At 39.7% G+C, this 20702-nt stretch overlaps 1 protein-coding gene across 1 annotated transcript; it reads right to left on the reverse strand.

The window, feature by feature from the left end:
- Positions 1–1623: 1623 nt before the first annotated feature.
- NLRP14 (NLR family pyrin domain containing 14) lies at positions 1624–18977 on the reverse strand. The gene is made up of 11 exons (XM_036427353.2): positions 18675–18977; positions 17851–17922; positions 15566–17156; positions 12208–12363; positions 9511–9678; positions 8424–8594; positions 7840–8010; positions 6204–6374; positions 3775–3945; positions 2614–2784; positions 1624–1941 (listed from the first exon to the last, which is right to left on the reverse strand). Exons 1-11 carry the CDS (start codon positions 18964–18966, stop codon positions 1806–1808), a joined length of 3270 nt encoding a protein of 1089 aa, XP_036283246.1. The 5' UTR covers positions 18967–18977; the 3' UTR covers positions 1624–1805.
- Between the last annotated feature and the right edge of the window lie 1725 nt (positions 18978–20702).

The raw sequence follows: 20702 nt of genomic DNA on the forward strand, positions 1-20702 counted from the left end.
ATCTCAGTTTAAATTCCTAGTTGTAACAAGACTTTTCTTCAGTCCACGTAGTTTCAGGTGTACAACATAGTAGTTAGACTTTTATGTAATTTATGTTATGAAGTGATCCTCCTGATATGTCTAGTACCCACCTGGCACCATACATAGTTATAAAAATATTATAAGCTAGGTTCCCGATGCTGTACTTTACATCCCCCTATTTTGTAACTGCCAATTTGTACTTCTAAATCCCTTCTCCTTTTTCACCCACTTGCAACCCTCCATCCCTCTAGCAGTCTGTCCGCTGTATTTTTAAGTCTATTTCTGCTTTGTCTATATTATTCTTTAGAGTCCACATATAAGTGAATTCATATGGTATTTGTCTTTCCCTAGTTTATTTCACTTGGTATAATACCCTGTAGCCCTATCTATGCTGTTGCAAATGTAAGATTTCATTCTTTTTTATGGCCAAGTAATATTCCATTGTGTATATGTACACAGCTTTTTTATTTAATCATCTATTGATGGACACTTGGGTTGCTTCCATGTTTTGGCTATTATTAATAACACTGCAACGAACATCGAGGTGCATATATCTTTTTAAATTAGTGTTTTGGATTTCTTTGGGTAAATACTCAGAAGTGAAATTGTGGGTCATAAGGCAGTACTATCCTCTCCAAGGCACTAAACATGTGACTAAAGTCATCTTGGGACAACCTGGCTGTCAGATGAATACCACCAACAGACTCAAGGGATGTTCCTGCGGAGCATGAGAGATGCTTAGCTGAGACCTTTCTGAATTCTAATCCACCGAGTCATGACATATAATGAAGTGGTTACTATTTGAAGCCTTTACGTTTTGGGGTTATTACACATAGCAATAAATTGCCCAAACATTCTTTTACAGAAAATTTTACTATGCTTTCTTTCTAGCAAACAGAGGAACCTGCTTTTTCGCTCTAACCCCAATATATCTCTGTCTCCTTTTACCTTCACAACAGGCTACCATGTTCACAGCAGCAGTGGACTCCCATTTCTATTGACTCTAGTAGCTTCTCAAATATTAACATCCCAAAGATTTTCTTGGAAAATATTTCAAAGGCCAATTCCTAGAACCCTCGTCCAGATACTCTGATTCAGTAAACATAGTATGAAACTCAGGAATCTAAATTTTAAGAAACACCCAAGTGATTGTGACACGAGTGGTCCCAAGAACATACACAGGAAAACATTCAATAAGTCACACCAGTAACAGCGAGGCTTTGAACTGAGCCACTGCAGTGGGCATGGAGAGAAAGGAAACCAAGGTGCTCTTTCCTGGCACCACCCTTCAAACTCATCTCCAGGCTTCTCACATCTGGATTCTTAAGCTCTGCATCCAATTAAAAACATCATGGTGCCTGGCCAGTGTGGCTCAATGGTTGAGCATCACCGTATGAACAAGGATGTCGTGGTTCGATTCCCAAGTCAGGGCACATGCCTGGCTTGCAGGCTTCATCTCCCAGAGACAGCCAATCAATGATTCTTTCTCATCATTGATGTTTCTCTCCCTCTCCCTTCCTCTCTAAAAATCAATAAAAACGTATTTCTTAAAAAAAAAAAAAAATCAGAATACACTTTTCCAGAGCATTATGTTTTTCTTTTTATTTTAGCCTCTCAAACTCCTATGTGAAGTAGAACAACATTTGACAGAGAAGTGATTAACTATATCTAACAAACATCAAATGCAGTATGTCTGGGCACAGAAAATCCAAAGCTCAGAGCCCAAGGCCTTGTCGCTCAGAGGCCTTTCTTTTACTTTTTCAAAGAATGTCAAGTTCTTCGCATCAGAAACACTTCCACCAGGAACCATCTTCTCCATTATGATCACTACAATCCTGCTTAATGACTAGGTGTGGGTTGCTAACTCGCACAGCTTCCAGCAGCTTCTGGGCTTCCTCATCAAATGCCTCTGTGCACAACCTGAGAAAACAAGGGAACATCTCTTCTTGCACTTGATTTTCCCACAACCCTTTACTTTCTCATGAAATTTTATTCACTGGTGTGGGGGACTATTAAAGTAGAGAGAGAATATTAGCATGGCTGGGGAATAGAAAAGGGAACTGAGGGGATATGCTGAAGGGGATATTGCAGCTGAAGGAAAATGTAATATAAGAGAAATAGATGAAAATGTAAAAGGATCCTTCAAGAGCCCCCCTCCCCCCCTTTTTTTTTTTCTTGTCCAGCAAAATAATAATATTAATGATGATGATGAAAACAACTAGCACATACATTGTTTATTACATGTTAGGTACTATTTAGACCACCTATAATGACTCAGGTGAATAAGCCTATATGTAGATATTATCATTTTACAGATAAGGTAACTGAAACAGAGTTTGGGGTCTAACACAAGTTCAAATATCTATTAAGTGGCAATTAACTCAGGTAGGCTGGCTCTAGAATTCATGGCTCTTCATTACTATGCTACATTATCTCTCAAAATTCAGTGTTCTATGGGAGAAAAACAAATAAGGGCCTCGAAAATGCCCACGGATCCACAATCAGGTTGATCTCGAGGCCTGCAATAATGAGTGGCTCCCCCAGTCCCTCATTCCAGAAAACTTTCTTCCTAAGAAGCCAATGAAGACTTACCCTAGAACTTGTAGTTTACATTCAGGAGACCTCAAGGCTTCACATAACTTCTTAATTCCTTCATAACCTAAGGTATTCTGCACCAGGTTCATTTTTATCAGTCTTTGGTTGCTGCTAAGAGTAGAGGAGAGATCCTGACAACAGAGAGAGGTCAAACCACAGTATTCCAACCTGCAGGGAAGAGAGATTACAGATAAAATTAACTTTATCCCATATAAGTCAGCAAGCACAAGGAATGTATGATAACTCTCAAAAGCATAAAAATTTGAGTATGATTAGGGCAGTGGTTCTCAAACCTTCCTAATGCCTCGACCCTTTAATACAGTTCTTCATGTTGTGGTGACCCCTAACCATAAAATTATTTTCGTTGCTACTGCATAAGTGTAATTTTGCTACTGTTATGAATCATAACATAAATATCTGTGTTTTCCTATGGTCTTAGGTAACCCCTAAGAAAGGGTGGTTTTACGTCGTCACCTATAGGTTGAGAACCACTGTATTAGAGGAAATTCAAAAATTAAGTACTTACAATATTCATTATTCTAAAGATTTGTAGGCTGAATATATCCCTTTCAATATCATGAATTGGAAATTCATAATTATAATCCAGAGCATAAATAAAATATGGAAGTATACTAAGGACAACTATAATGCAGTTGAATCCTTGAATGGCATAAAAAATACGACAACATAAGTAGATTTTAGAAATAAAGGTACTGTTTAAAAAGCAAGGTATATAATGTCTCTAGCGCCATCCCACTTATGCAAATAATGCACTGAAAAACAATTATCACATCTTTTACAAGGATACCCACAATTCTATGGCAAATTTCAAACACATTAGCTCAGATGCCTATAGGTGGAAAGGACAGTGGTTAGTAGAGATAAACTAACCAATTAACCAATCAATGATCAATGGGTCCTTGCACAAACCTCTGATAATACAATACCATAAAATATAGCACAATACCATGAAATATAGCTTCTATACTAACAATATACAATACACATTAACCCATACATTCAAAATTCAGATTCTCACTTCTGAGAGTAACTTACCTTGTAACCCCATCCATTTCCATCCTCTCTTCACATACTAAATTTCTCCTAGCTATACGAGCCCCAAATAGCTTTCATTCTCCTAATGGAAACTGAACTCACCCGAGCCTCTGAATATTAGAGTTTGGATGCCTCAAAGCTTCACACAGAATTTTGACTCCATCATCCTGCAAGTCATTGTTCCCAAGGTCCAGGCTCCGAAGGTTTGGGTTGTTCAGAATAGCAGAAGCTAGGTCCAGACAACAGGCACTAGTGAGAACACAACACATCAGCCTGTAAAAAATACAAAAGAAGAGAGAGACCTTTAGCTGTGAGGCTGAGTTTACTCCTAGGAGAGATTCCCCGATATTTGTGCCTTTTTTCTGACCCTTTTCAATCTGTTATCCAGGATGCACACAAGAAGGTCTAACATTACCGGCAGAAACAGATGAATTTCTTAATAAGAAAATAAAACTGCTTTCTCCTACAAACAAATCATCATCTATCAAGCTTGCCAAATAAAGGTGTAAACACACCTCTCAATACTAAAAAAGATTATAAGCTTTCCCAAGAACCCACTGATATCTATACTTTCCATTTCTAATATAGTTTTTATATTAAAATGCTTTCTAGGAATCTATCTCAGAGTGTTGTCTCCAAAGAATCAAGAAGCTACGTATAAAAAGATATTTTCTGTCTTTTGCAGGATATTCAAGAGCATTTAAAATATGACCTCAAATGCTCTCTTTTCCTCCTTAGTCCCCCTCCTATTCCCCATCCATGTAATCTATTGTTTTCCAAATATACCACATCTGTCCTCATTCCCTTTCTTGACTCTCTTCTTTCCTTCTGCCTGGAATATCTACACATAACAAAACTCTCTTCATCTTTCAAGCCTAAAGTGATTCGTGTCTCCTCTGTCCCATTCCTTGCTCCTTGGGAGTTTTTGTCAGATCTTTATAACAAAATATGAATATATTCAAGTTGGCAAGTTCTTTCCCTACTATCAACATTTTGTGAATTACTTGGGGATAAGAGCATCACCTTAATAATAACCTTTAGTTCTCTCATCATTTAGCTCATATTTGTTGTAAATGTTGGTTGAGAGAACTGGCATGGTTTAGAGAGACTATAAAGACAGCTGAGAAAGCACCAGCAATGCAAAGGAAAGAAACTGTGCTCAGCAAATACCTTGTGGGTGTAGGTCACTTAGCAATTATATCTCCATAGCTGAAATGAAGGCATTGGCTTTAATGATAATTTCCATTGTGTAAAATTTTATTTTCCAATTGAATAATCAAGGAAATTTCAGAGAGTCACATTGTAACCCATATCATATTATGTTATCCTAAAGGAAGTACAGGAACTTATTGGACCCAAGAGTTCAGTCACTTTCATGTTTACAGATGTGACGACCAACTATTAAACTCATTTGGAAGTTTGGTTATCATAAGTCAGTCCAGTCAAGACAAACACTTCTGGGCAGACTAACAATCTTGAATTTATAGTTCTAAAATAACAGTAACTCATCCAGGCTACGGGTCATTCCCATCGGAGGCCCTAGTAGGAAAGTGAGCTGAGACTGCTAAGTGACACCTATATCTTGCTTCACTCTAGCTACAAAATCTATATAATGCAATGTTAAATATTGTACAGCCATTAAAAGATCAAGATAATCCTATATATTAAAAGGCTAATATGCAAATCGACCAAACAGTGGAGCAACCAGTCGCTATGATACACACTGACCACCAAGGGGTAGACACTCAACACAGGAGCTGCCCCCTGGTGGCCAGTGCGCGCCCACAGTGGGAGCACCGCTCAGCCAGAAGCCCTGAGCGAGGATGTCCGTAGCAGTGCTAAGGATGTCTGACTGACAGCATAGACCCACTCCCTGAGGGCTCCCGGACTGCAAGAGGGCACAGGCTGGGCTAAGAGACACTCCCTCCTCCAAGTGCACAAATGTGCACCAGACTTCTAGTTGCATATAAGTATTTAAATGTGTTTATGAAATACTATTGTGTAAAAAACTCAAAGTCACATCTACACAGTAATCACAATTACACATCCATGTATCATGCATAGATATGTATACCTATTCACAGAGTAAAAGAGAACATAAGAATAAACACAATTATTGCTAAAGAATGATTGGAGTGTTGGATATTTTTTTAAAATTCCCTTCTTAGTTTCTTTCAAAGTTTTCCCAATTATAAGAAAGAAAAACCGGTAGAGCACCATTTCAGCTTCATGGAGGTAAGGTGAAGGACACAATAGGAGCACTGGGCCACAACCAAGGGAAAAATAAAGTTCAGTCCAATGGCTCTGGTCCTCTTTACCTGAGGAAAGTTGACTGTAATTAATGTATTAGTTGGTTTAATTAAAAAAAAAAAAAAAGCCAATGGAGATGGACAGACTTTAACAGGAAAAGTGTGAGAGAGGGAATATATTCTTTCCTCTGACAGATACTCAGCTCTGTCTTTCTTTCCATACCTCCCCTGTGCTCACAGTAGTTAAAGCTACAAAAAAAAAACAACGTCACAGAAACCTACTCCAGGTCCTGAAGATTGCAGCCTGGATGCCGAAAGACATCACACAGAAGCTTTACTCCATCGTCTTGTAGCTGGTTTGATGCCAGATCCAGATGTGTCAGACTCTTGTTGCTTCGGAGAGAAGATGACAGGTGCTCACTGCTACCTGAAGTGAAATGGCAACTCCGAAGCCTACATGAAGGACAACGTGAGGAAAATGGAATCATTGATCCAGTGCCAGAGATTTATATCCTTGAAAAGATTTCATGTTACCATCTCTATCTACATCTCATCAAACAGCCCCTTCCCTCATTGCCTCTTTGGCTATCTCACTTGGAAAACATAGGTTTACACCAAATTGGGCTACAGACTGGATTCGTGTTCTTCAGAATTTTTATTATTATAAATTAAACTGGATATAAATATAGTAACCTGTTGCAGAAATAGCTACATGGAGCCAAGAAGCAGTCCTATGGAGTAGAATGGGAATAATAACAATAAAATAAGTACTTTTTATACATAATAAAGTGGCATTTCCAATCAGTAGGGAAAAGATATATTACGGCATAAATCATCTCAGGACAACAAATCTGACATAGGGGAAAATAAGTTTAAGCCTTATAATAAATTTAATTTGGAGTACTTTAACATTTAAAATGTTAAAAATTAATTCATAGAGCATGAAAAAGATGTCATAAGTGGATTTTTTTTTAAAAGAAAGATATTTCCCACTATGAAAAAACTTCTAGAAGTCATGAGGGGGAAGAAAACTAGACTTCAGAAAAATTTTAAGCTTCTATATTCTAAAATTGACAATAAAGAAAACTAGAAATACAGCAACATGCTAGGTAAATTACTTGTAATACATAAAATAGAAATAGTGTATTTGTTAAATCAGTAACCATAATATATAACATAGATACAGAAAACATCAAGAAGAAAACCGAGTCTATGAAGAGATAATCCCTAGAATATTAAGGGCCAAAAACATTAGAAAAGATGCTCAATATCAAATCCTTTTTAACATTATTTACAATGAAGTAATTAACACTGATAAAAAAGACTGAAGATCCTCAGTGAGGATATCAAAATACAGGCCCCTAGAATGGTGAGGGAATATAAACAATGCATCTGGAGGCAATTTAACCATATCTGACAAAATTAAAATTTTGGCTCATCAATCACATGTCTAGGAAATTACCTAATAACTGAATACCCAGTGTGATCCAGCTATACCAAAGAATGCTATATTTCTGTTTAATGGCATACCTACATATCTACCTATTCTGAGCCCATAATATGGAACTGAACAGGTGTACGTTAGTCCTGAATCTGTCATTTTGCTGTGAGCATTAGGCAAGTTGCATAATCTTTTTAAGCCTCACATTCCTCACCTGTACAATGAGGCACTTAGAACTCAGGTTGCCAATTTGACAAAAACAGGAACTTCTGTGCAGGTTTAAAAAATTAGCACAAAACCCATCACACAATAAGGACACAATAAATGGCAATTGTTAATATTATAATCTTCATCATTATCACTAAGGCCAGCAGTAGGGAAAAAGCGAGGGACAGAATGTGTTCATATTATTTTCTCATTTTCAAAATATTTCAAAATGTTTATTATATTGAAGGCGGAAAACTAGCAGACACTTACACAAGGCTCTGTAGATTGCACTGTGGATGCTTCAAGACATCACTCATAAGCTTTACTCCACCATCTCCCAAGATGTTGTCTGCCAAGCACAAATGTGTCAGCCCTTTGTTGCTGATGAGAGCTGAAGAGAGATCCTCACAACCAGCTACTGTGAGGCCACAGCTTTCTAAGCTGAAGGAGAAGCACAAATGGGAAGGAATCAGTCAAATCCCAAAGTTCATGCTTCTCTTCTCCTTCAAATGGAAGTTAGCTGGTACTTACAACCCCTACACCTCAACGATAAACTCAACTTCATCAAAGCTACTTAAATTATGGATTCCATTTCAGCTATGCACAGAGTGTATTGAAACAAAAAAATATTAGGGAAGAGGAGAAGCCTGGGGAAAAAATGAAAAATAACAAGTTAATCATGAAGAAAAGTGTGTAAAAGTTGAGTAAAGGAGGGGGAAAAGGAGGAGTTGATCCACAATTAACAAGTGAACCAACTAGTGTCAAGACCCAGGCAGATTGCCCGTTCAGTTCATAACTAATCTATCCAGGGCTGAACAAAATGACTCTACAGAAAACAAAGCAAAAAGACTCACGACAGTCTCTCTAGGTGACAGTTTGGATGTCTTAAGGCCTCACACAACAGCTCCACTCCGTCATCCAATATATTATTGGTCGACAGATTCAGAAATATCAGGCTGTGGCTTCTGATGAGAATCTTGGAGATATTCAGGCAACAAAGTGTAGTTAGGTTGCAGGATTCCAGGCTGGGAAGAAAAGTACAGAAACATAGAAATGACCTTCCTTGGAGAAGAATTATAACCAACACATACCCAGCCAGAGTTTGGTCACTGGATCTATCTGGGTCTTTGGGAACTTTTCTGAAAACCCAGCTTAACTCTAGAATAAGAGTGCTTTCATTACATCATAAGGCTCTGATAGTGTGTTACAGGGGTGGGGTGAGTTTTTTTTTTTTTCCCATTCCCACATCCCCAATTCTCTATGAAAATATGTTATGAAAACATTAAAAATATTTTTTAAATAGTTTTATTGCCAAAACCGGTTTGGCTCAGTGGATAACGCATCAGCCTGTGGACTGAAGGGTCCCAGGTTTGATTCCAGTCAAGGGCATGTACCTTGGTTGTGGGCACATCCCCATTAGGGGGTGTGCAAGAGGCAGCAGATCGATGATTCTCATCAATATTTCTAACTCTCTGTCCCTCTACTCTCCTCTCTGTAAAAAATCAATAAAATATGTATATATATTTTTTTAAATTAAGTAAAACTGAACCTGCCCCCAGCTATCGCTACTGCATTCTTTTCTGAGCATTCAAAAATGCAAGGAATAAACACATGCTTGCATTTAAATATGAAAAAATTAAAGCTTATATATTCTAGATCTGTTGGGTATGTGTGTGTGTGTGTGTGTTGTTTTGTTTTGTTTTGTGTTTTTTGCTTATTTTTTAGATGTAGGTGACTGAACAATGAAGTGTCTTCAGTGGGGGGATAGGAGGAGTTAGAAGTCCTTACCTGGAGGAAATCAGCCTGAATCTACTGATCTCCCCCCTTTCCATACCATGAAAGTAGATGTAACCTCGTTCCATGAACAGCAATTCCAGGCTGGAAGGCTCTATCTAGACGGATACAAGTCTCAGTTGTAATACCAAAAAAGTCACGCCTTACCTAAGATTCTGCAGTTTGCAGTCTGGGTGTCGCAAGGCTTCACATAATGACTTCATCCCACTGTCCCCTATATCACTTCCTTTCAGGTCGAGATGCAGCAGATTCTGGTTGTGAGTCAAACAACTGGCAAAATTCTGACAGCCATCAGCGAAAGAAAAAAATCTCAACCTTCAAAAAAAAATATGCAGGAGGGATTACAAAATCACCTCTTTTGTCTTTTCAAGCCCAAATCTTGAATAATATCTAAATACTCCTGCCACCTCTTATCCTACTCTGGGTATCTCCTGTTCCAGGGGAGGTCATAAATCCAAGTTTCAGTTGCTGCTTAGAAAAACAATTGGGTTACAACTTAGATGTCCAGGATATCCTGACAACTGATACTCTCAACTTTGTTTGACCTTGAAGGAACGGAAAGTAATATCAGGAAAAAGAGGAGTTTTTGAACCCTTAACCCCAGGAATGGCTATCAAAATTAATGGGACTATTCCAAATACTGCAATTATAGTATTAATTTATAATATTTAATCCTTTAAATAACCTGAGGTGAGTTTACTGTCAATATCAACTTTTTAATGTGTATCATTAGCAAATCATCCTCACAAAATATGCCCTACCATCTCATGGACAGCCCAAAGCAAAATATGAAAGACGTTAAATCCCCTATTTTTCTTCCGATTTCCAATCTCCTAACTTAGTCACTGTTAGCTCTATCTAATCCTTCTGAGATGCCTCTGCGGGCCCCACATGCCCAACAGGTTCACACTGCTGACTGTTCAAAACCTCTTTTTCATAATACCACCTGCCCTCCCTTCTGCCCTCTACTTACCCATTACTTTCACATCCCTTCCAGCCAAGCACAAGAAAATAAAGCTTTTACCCATTTGAGCACTACTCACCATCATCTAATAAAAGTGCCTAATGCACTCATTAAACATAAATTGAAAAGTACAGCCTCACTTGTTAGGGTAATGGGACTTAAGTAAAGCCACACCATGGTGGGAAAGACTAAGAGCTCCTTCATGGTGTCACTCCCCACCACCCTCAACCGGGACCTTGGAATTCTAAACAAGGAAGCCATCTAACCCAAAAGATGACATTAACAATTGTTAGGATTTAGGTTAGTGACATTCAGTGAAGGGACAAACTGGGAAGACATTTGGGGGTGAGGAAAAAGGACTTCTAAGAACCCCTTCATCATAACATGTATGCAGTTTCCCGCCACATAACTATACAAGTCCAGACCTAATCTAGTTATTTAAAATCTAAGGTCAGATCTCACTAAAAACACGAAGGTTCTAAGGAAAATATTTAAGGGGAAGCCTGTCTCCTCTTCCCCCCCACCCCCAAAAAAAATATTTGGTGCTAATGGGAAAAAAAATCTATCATTTGCTCAGCATTCAGTACATATTACTGTGCACAAATTAGGCCTTGAGTGCACTGATGGGCACTGAACACAGAAGACAACAGGATCAGTTCCAGCTCCTAGGAGAGCCCATGGACAAGAGGGAGACCTTAAACAAGCAAATGTAAAAATAAATAAATAAATAAATAAATAAATAAATGAATGAATGAATGAATGAATGAATAAATGACCCTAGCTGGTTTGGCTCAGTGGATAGAGTGTCAGCCTGTGGATTGAAGGGTCCCAGGTTTGATTCCAGTCAAGGACACATGCCCAGGTTGCGAGCTCAATCCCCAGTGTGGGGTATGCAGGAGGCATCCAATCAATGATTCTCTCTCATCATTGATTTTCCTATCTCTTTCTCCCTCTCCCTTCCTCTCTGTAATCAAAATACATTTTTAAAAAATGATAGGGTATCTAGAATCAAATTATGAGATAAACTAAAAACTGCAATAGCAAATGTTGGCAAGGATGAGGAGCAGCTGGGACTTTCACATGTTGCTGGAGGGACTGTGAAATGGTACGACTCTAAAGAACCGGCTGGCAATTTCTTAAAAAGCCAAACATCCTCCAATGAACTAGCAGTTCCATTCCTGAGTATTATCGCAAGAGGTAAAAATATATGTCACAAAAATAAAAGTTGCATATAAATATTCATAGCAGCAGCCTTATTCATAATGGCCAAAAAATTGGAAACAAACTCAGGTTCTATTCACAAAAGGATGAATAAGCAAGTTGTATTCTATCATACAATGAAATGCTAATCAGCGATAAGAAGAAACTACTGAAACATGCAACAACATGGAAATATATTTTGTTGAGCAAAAGATAAACACAAAACATATATACTCTATAAATCTTCCTAAATGATTCCCAAGAACAGAAAAGCTAATCTATCGTGATGGAGATTAGAAAGTGGCACTGAACAGGGTGAGAAGAATGATAGAAAGTGGTGCAAGAAAGGTCTCTGAAGTGAGGGAATAAGTTTGTCTTGTTTTTGGTATTGTTTACATAGGATGTTCCAGAACTTATCTTGGAAAATGCTTTGTTGACCTGCCTAGAATGCCTTGCCTTTGTATTCTTCCTCATCTAGAAAATTCCTAATCAAGCCCCAAAACCCATGCTTTGTGCAATAGCTCCTGGAACGGGTTAGTTATGCCTCCGTGTTCCCAAAGGTTTCCACTGTTCACGTTTAAGAGTATTTTACGCTGCTGGTCTCCCCTAAGTAGGAGTGGGAGGTGGGACACAGAAAGAAACTAGAACAACTCTATTAAGTTTTCTCATGTCAGACTTACAACAGCTTTTGTAGTTTACATTTTGGGTGACTTAGTTCTTTATAAAAAATCTTCTTTGCTGTTTCATTAAGGCTGCTATGATATAGTTCCAATTCTCTCAAGTGTTCATTTGTATGAAGCACAGAACAAAGATCTTGCCAGCAGTAATAGGTATCCCTGTTAACAAGAGAAAAACATACAAATTTTATGTGCATAAAAGATACACAGGGGAGCAATTCAATTCTAAGTAAATCAGAGGCAGTTAGAATTTGGGGTCTATATACCTATGTTAGTAGGGGAAAGGCAAAAGGAGAAAGGGTACTTATGAATAAACAAATGACTTTTTTGAAAAATAAGTGGGCCCTTTGGAAACTAAATGGAGACTTAATAGATTAGGACAAGTTCTATCTAGTTGTAGGGCCAACTTCTGTCTCTAAGAAGAGATAAATGTTGCTCCTGGGGGGAGTTTATGACAGTTAAGTTCTTTTGAGAAGCTCTGCTTTTAGGCAGATAAGGGATTTTAGGGACTCAAACATCTTCAGCTCAAAACATCCTTATGCAAAAGCTGCACCTGCTGCAGTGGCACGTTCTGATCCCCTTCACTGTTCAATAAACATTGGTTCCCACAATACCTTACTTAAATTGGAATGAGTGACATTGCAGAGTGGTGGCCTCTACATCACCTGGAGTCTTAAATCTGCAAAAACTAGGCAATAAACTCATTCAAACATGCATGTGTTTACTATCTACACTAATAAAAGAGTAAGATGCAATTTGACTGTACCTTTGTGAAACCCACCAGCCAATCAGGAGTATGCAAATTAACCCAACAAAGATGATGGGTTAATTTTGCATATGGAGGCGCTGAGCAGCCGGGGGCAGGATGCTTGTGTTCTGCACTGCCCCAGCTGCTCCGGGCCTCTGGGCAGCATGGGAAAGTGTAAAGGTGGCCCTGGGACGGAGCAAAAAGGTGGCTCTGGCCGGAGCGAAGGCGGTGCTGGCAGCCAGAGGAAGGAAGGCCCATTTTTGCACGAATCTTCATGCATTGGGCCTCTAGTGTAAAAATATTATTGATAAAATGGTAAACAAGATAGGAATCCTATTCTTAAGTTTACAGTGTAATTACCGTAGGTTGTAGCAGAGACTGAAGTCACCCATAACGTCCCTTTTAAAACACTGAGTTCTCAGACTTTTTTATTTTAACAACAATGCTAAACTCTAGAATTAGACAACACTACAACAGAGGGGAGTGGATAGGAGTGGAGCATGAAGACTGGCTATATTGTTGCCAGAATGCCTTCCAAATATTTATTACTAGAGGCCCAGTGCAGAAAATTCATGCACTGGCAGGGAGTGGGGTTTCTCAGCCTGGCCTGCACCCTCTCACAGCCAGGGAGCACTCAGAGGATGTCTGAGTGGGCCTAAGTCGTCATCAGATATCCTTATCGCTACTCCATAGATGGGAGAGGCTCCCGCCACCACTGCTGCACTCGTACCAGTCATGAGCCCAGCTCAGGGCTTCTGGCTAAGTGGCGCTCCCCCAGTGAGACTGCCCTGACCACCAGGGGGCAGCTCCTGCATTGAGTGTCTGTCCCCCCTGATGGTCAGTGCATGTCATAGCAACTGGTCATTCAACTATTCAGCAATTTGCATATTAGCCTTTATTATAGGATTAAGCTTAATATACATTCTAATGCCCTGGGTTCAATCATGTCTTCTGAAAATAGAACTATGAAATCAGAATCAAGAAAACTGACTGAAGGAGATTATTTATAACTTCCCAAAGACAGAAAAGTGAAGGCATTCCAGCCTTCAATTCCTGCTCCCACAGTTCAGAGAGAAATGAAATGTATTCTTATAAGAGGGATGCTGAAATTGTATGTAACAGCAATGAAACACCTTGGGTAAAGTTGGAAAACCAAGGATTTATCATCAAGTTACACACCCACTTGGTGTTTTTTAAATACATTTTTTTTAAATAAGAAATGGATTTTTAGGAGGCTAAATGAGTTGGGATTTAGAAGGCTATCAGGTATGTGTGAAGCAAATGTTCGCTATTACTTGATGGTTAAATCAATGATTATATACTTATTTTTTAAGTGAACTTCCCTGAATCTCAGTTTTATAATCTTAAAGATAAATTGAAATGTGGTTTTGACCAGCTTTTAATTGGATATGTTCAATATCCTGTACGCCCTATATACCACATAGTAAGCCCTCAATTAATTTTAGTTAAATCTGGAACTAATCCCATAATTCAACTCTTCCCTCATACTTGGATGGATAGTCAGAAAAGGCAACTTGAGGAAAGAGAGAGGGTATAATAATCCTTTCGTAATAAAAGCCTACTATGCAAATTGACCAAACAGCAGAACAACTGGTAGCTATGATGTACACTGACCACCATGGGGCAGATGCTCAATGCAGGAGCTGCTTCCTGGTGATCAGTAGGCTTCCACAGGGGGAATGCCACACAGCCAGAAGCTGGACTCACAGCTGCAAATGCAGCAGTGGTGGTGAGAGTCTCTCTTGCCTCCAAGGTAGCACTAAGGAGCAGGAAGCCAAGATAAGGAGCAGCAAGAGGTGGGCGGTAAGGAGCGAGGGGTCCTGGACTGTGAGAGGGATGTCTGACTGCTGGCTTAGGCCCCCATGGGGAGCACGCAGGTGGACATCCCCCAAGAGGTTTTGGACTGCGATAGGGCACAGACTGGGCTGAGGGACCCTCCCCCAACCCCAGTGCACGAATTTCGTGCACCAGGTCTCTAGTAATAAGCAAAAAAAATGCTGAAGATTCATTTAGTCTTTCAAAACACTCATTCAGCACCTACTATTTCTTAACCTGCAACTGACTGCATCCAGTTAGGTGTTAAAGAGCTTAGACCTTTCATACAAAGGCCGATCTGTGTCTAGGCAATGAGGAAGGTGAGCTAGGTCGGTAGAGCATAGGCCAGAGAGATGATCTACATACACGCAGTCCAGGAAGAAATTCCTGGTCCCTATTCTTCTCGAGGGCATTGCTTTTACAAGTTAATAGAAGTAGAATGGATGTAAGTGCCACATCCTTCCTTCAGGACTGAGGCACCCATTCCCTAGTTGTTGGGAACATTCACAGTTGACAACTCTCAGCCAAGTTCCTCTCTTGAGTTTACCCTCAAGTGAAGAGAGCCACTTCAGGCAAGTTTCTGCCTATTCTTTACCAAGAGCCGTGGCTGTTCATAGGGGCTTCAGTGTCTGGCCTCCATTTCTCAAAGTGGGACAACTCTGAACATTTATCTAGGCTCTGGGGCCTCAGATAAACAACTCCTCCCCTCCCCCTGACAACATCTACTTCCTTCACTCCCCCACAGGGCACTTCAGGGAACTGACCTAAGACACTTACCAAGTTTCAACTGGGAAGCTTGGTTTTAACATCTTCTCAAATACCATAGTTATAGAGAGTTTAATGGTCCGTAAGCACTGGCAATGCTTAAGGCAGAATGAAGACACAAGCAAATGGAATTTCTCGCAAATATTAATGACAACCTTTTCGAAATATCTCATTGCCTGGATTATAAATGCTTCATCTTGAGTCTCATACAGACAGTGGAACAGCTCCAGACATCCCAGCTGGATGAAAGAGTCACTCTTTCCTAATACTTCCATCCCCTGAAGTATCTTCCCTTTTATCTCCAATGACATGTTACAGTTAAGAGTTTCCTCCAGTTGTTTTACTCGGTCTTCATTTAGAAGGCCAAATAGAAAGCATTTCATCCGAGTCAAATGGGGGCGTTCACAATTGGTGCTTTCAAGTAACAGCTTCAAGTCTGCAAAAGACTGAGAGGAATGGTCCTCAAGTTTCGAGCTGTCTGCCAACATATAGAACATAGCTGCAAAAAACTCCTGAATGTGTAGGTGGGTGAACTCATAGCAGTTTTCATAATCTGTGTCCTTCTGAAGAATATTCAAGTCCAGGAAACTAGAGACATCAGTTTTCGTTAATTCGTGCTTTCGGAAATTTGCCCTGTAAAACACGTGTGTCATAGTCCATACTCCTGTGGCAGCCAAGTGGCACAGGTTCCTCAGCTGGGCTTGTTTGGGCAAACTAGGGCTTCTTCCATTGACCCGTGTGAACAAGCTGGAGATATAGCAGGTAAACAGAGCCGTGGTGGATTTGCAGGTCAATGAAATGTCACCACCCTTCTCCATTTGCTGCTCCAGACTATTACAAATGACCCAGCACACTAGGGGGACATGGCACATGCTAAAAAGCGTCTCATTGTTTTTCAGTAAATTCAATACTAGCAAGGCCCACTTCTTGTCTTCAAAAAACCCATAAACATATTCCTCTCTGGCATCTTTTGACATACCGAGTAGCTCTACAGAACGCTGATTCTTCAGCAAGAGCTTCAGCTTCTCACAAGTTGTGAGCCTCGTGGTCACCAATAAGAAAGACTCAGGGAGCATCACTTTCCTCAACAAACTGCTCATGAGGAAGGACACGGGGTGTACCTGGGTCCAGTCCTCGCACAGCACAAACTCGGGTTCCTCAAAGGCAAAGTTCATCTCATCAAAACTGTCAATAATAAACAGGAGACTACTTGGCTGGGACATAATATTTTCAATGGGGCCTTCTGTGCTGGGCCAGTCCGTTGATATCATTTCAACAAAGCTTCTTTCTTTCCACTGGTTAATTTCTCTCGCGTTGAGATAAAATACATAGGTAAATTGCTCCTGATAGAGAGTGCCCTGAGCCCAATCCAGCATGGCTTTCCTCACCAGGGTGGTTTTCCCGACTCCAGCAGCCCCTTGCAGCACCACTGTCTGTGGCGGCTCACCGGTGTTGACATCCACATCAAACAAATGTTCTAGCAGTTCTCTACCTTCCTCAGCAATATCGTGATGTAAGTCTTTAGGTTCTCCAAGCCAACACTTCTCATCCAGCGCGAGGGAAAACTTTTCCTGTATTTGAATCCTATATTTTGTTCCATCACCTGAATCAGAATGAAGCAAGAACAAAACAAAGACATACATGATCAAAACAAATTCTACGATGTGTAAGAATACTGGACCTGGACTTCGAAACAGGAAGAGATATAGGCTGAAATAAAAAAGATCAGTTGCTTTAGCTAAGAAAAAAAATAAACAAAACAAAAAATATTCCTGTAGATTTAAAACATATGTCAGAAACTGAAAATAAAAAATAAAATAAAATAAAACTGGCAATGCATAAAAATAAATTTGTGATGGAAAATAAAAATTAAATCTGTTCTAGAAATATTTTCTCTTTTTACTTTTCCACCATAGAGGGGGGAAAAAAGATGATATATGTGTAGATCAGAATCGTATCCAGATTAAAAAGGAACAAAGGTGCCCTGGCAGGCGTGGTTCGGTTGGCTAGGCATTGTCTCTTGCACAGAAAGATGGCTGGTTCGATTACCAGTCAAGGTACATTCCCAGGTTGCAGGCTGGATCCCCAGTAGGGGGCATACAGAAGGCAACCTATTGATGTTTTACTCTTCTCTCTCTCTCTCTCTCTCTCTCTCTCTCTCTCTCTCTCTCTCTCTCTCTCTCTCCTCCCTCCCTCCCTCCCTCCCCCCACTTCCTCTCTCTGAGAAATCAATTTTTTTTATAAAAAGGAAAATAGGCAACAATTAACAATAGCCAGAGAGGAATCTATCTACTTACCCAGAACTGCCTCCAGGTCACCTTGCACCTCTCCCGCCGTGGTGTCCTCTGGCTCCATGGTCTGGGCTGTCCCTAAACAGGTTCCAAGAGGATCACAAGATTATCAACAACAATAAGAGCTTTTGTAATGGCCAGAATTTTCCTCAGCAGTCCAATTCTATAACCATCTAGGTTTAAGAAACTAGAGCCAACAGAGCCTCAAACTGCACCAGTTTACCTGAGGGAAGAGTGATGTGATGTAACCAACACTGAAGTAGGAGACCTCTTGCCATGCCCCCAGCCTGTACCAGGGCAAGCGGTCTAGCCTAAGTGTCCTTGTCTGTATGACCTCACAGAGATATGGTGAGGCCCAAAGGAAATATGAGTAAGGAATTTCAGATGTCTACAATATACTATACTTGGGAATGACTAAAAATACTGATTTGGCTATGTGCCTTATAATTTTTTTGCCCATTCCTCATATTTCAGCAAAGATTTTAAGCCATGTTTGAGATTCCTTGAAATTTAAGCTAATATATAATCTTATCTGTAGTTCAGGCAAAGGTATACTAGATAAGATCACTCAGTTGCTTGAATCATGCTAACTGCCACCAAATGGATTAATTACCTTTAATTAATGGGCCAGGCTGTAACAGTTTTCAAAACTTTCCTGCCTCTTTGTTGTTTCTCAAATGATCCAACAAGTTCCCAATATATATGGCCTCCAAGGAGTTTGTGAACCACTGAATGGCTTAATCCCTAAATCCCTTTCATAGACTCATCCCAGTAGCTTCCAGGAAGCACTTCCTTCTCCCTCCCCCAGATATGTCCCTAGCATCACTCACAGCTTATCTCAGCTTTTGCTCTCTCACACAGATCCTTCATGTTCATCTTGCCAAAGATTTTCAGAGCCACATCCCAGGCTTGCTCTCCCGGATAATGTTTGTGCATCAGGTTAGCCAGATCCTCCCGATTGGCCTTCTTCACTTCAGTCCAAGGTATCAAGCAGTTCCCGGGTCCTGTGGTCTCACTCTTTAGGAATGACTTGAATTTACTTAATTCATTTTTGTTTAACTCCTCCAAGTAGAGTAGCAGCCCAAAATCAGAAAAGAAGGAAGATGACGAAGAATCTGTCATCTTGTCTGTGGGTCAATAGTCAGTAGGGAAAAATGATTGTAATAAATGGGACCTATAGAAGAGATTAGAAAATAAAATACCTATAAAATATATATTAATTCAACAAAAATGTATTGGATTTTTCTATCATGAAAACATTCCTCTAATACAGATCATTACATATTTTGTTCACCTTCCTAAGACTTACTCCCAACCCCACCACGTATAAGAAGAAATAAAGACAATTCATCTCTCTGAGCCTCAGTAAACTACTCTGTAAAGTGTTGATATCAGAGGCAACCTTGGAGGTATGTGGTATAAATTAAATCATGTAGAGTGCATGTATCACCTGGAACAGAACAGGATCCTACTAAGTATTTGTAACTTTCCTCATCCCTTTCCTCATCCTACCAACACCCAATGTGTATCTCAGTCTATACAGCATTGTTATTGTACCCCAACCAAAGATATCATTACTCCGGAAGGATATGCAACTGGAATATGCCATCTACCTCTTCTTGCTCTGTCAAATCTGGTCATGAACTGACATGCAGTCACTGAGAGGCTGTGTTCCTAGCTCATAAGCAGCTTTCCCTTCCACTCCCCTTCACAATTATTCTGGGTGAGTTCAAAGTTAAAGCCCATCCAAAATATTAGTATTTCACATCCTTAACCTTAACTCCCATGACCTTATTTCACCCCAGCATTTCACTCTGAGGCTATCACTCCAGACTGTATCAGCAACAATTACTCAAACTATTAAACTCCAAAGTCCCATAGCCCAGTTCTCTGCTAATATCTTCCAGTTTACTGAGCAGTTTCATGCCCTCACTCCTACTGTGACAGTTCCTCTATCAAACATTCTCAACTCTTAGTCTTTTGAGCCCTGTTTTTCTCTTACTTATCAGCCATCTTAAGAACCTTATTCAATTTTGTATTCAGCATAGATACTCCAGTTAATCACTTAAACCATATCTTCAAGTTCCTCCTCTCCTTTTCCGTGATTGCCTAAAGAGACAGAGCTAGTAAGTGGTACCTCCAGAACTTCACATAAATCTTTCTCTAGACAGCCTCCCTTGCCAGTCTTCATAATACCTCCCTCTATGCTTGCCAATGAGATTGGAAAAATTGGGTGGGGAAATAAAAAGTAGCAAAGGGAGACTTTACTTCTTAAACAGAAGGTGAATTACCTCAAAATTATATAGTAAGTCAGGATTATATCCTACAGTTACTGTTGAATTATCAGCTGGGTTTTTTTTTGTTTTTTTTTTGCGGGGGGCGGGGAGTGGTGGTGGTGGTGGTAGTGATATTTTGGTTTGGTTTTTGTTTTAACTTCACTGCAGAAATATTCTGTATTACAGACTAGGACTTAATCAAACCAGGTTTCATAGTAATTTTTTAAAAAGAAGCAAAAGGAATAGATATGAGGACACTTCAAAGGAACACTGAAATTTCTCCAAGACCTACAGACTATGGTAAGTGAGGGAAAATGAGGCATAGAACACAACACCCTCAACTTCCTGCCTAGAAATTTAAAAATATCATTGTGGGGGCCTTTTTCTTCTTCTTTCTTGTAACAAAAGAAGTAAGCTCCCTCCCCTCTTATATAGCTGATCCCTCCACCTGTGATCTGAATCTCATCAGGATTCAATTATTAAGTGACTTAATCCATTAATGATCTCTTCTCTGTCTTCAACTTCTCCCTGTCTATAAATTCTCTTTAACATTTAAATTTCCCAAGTCTACTTTAGTCTCTT

This window comes from Pipistrellus kuhlii, unplaced genomic scaffold (genome assembly GCF_014108245.1).
Source record: "Pipistrellus kuhlii isolate mPipKuh1 unplaced genomic scaffold, mPipKuh1.p scaffold_m20_p_9, whole genome shotgun sequence".
NCBI lineage: Eukaryota > Metazoa > Chordata > Mammalia > Chiroptera > Vespertilionidae > Pipistrellus > Pipistrellus kuhlii.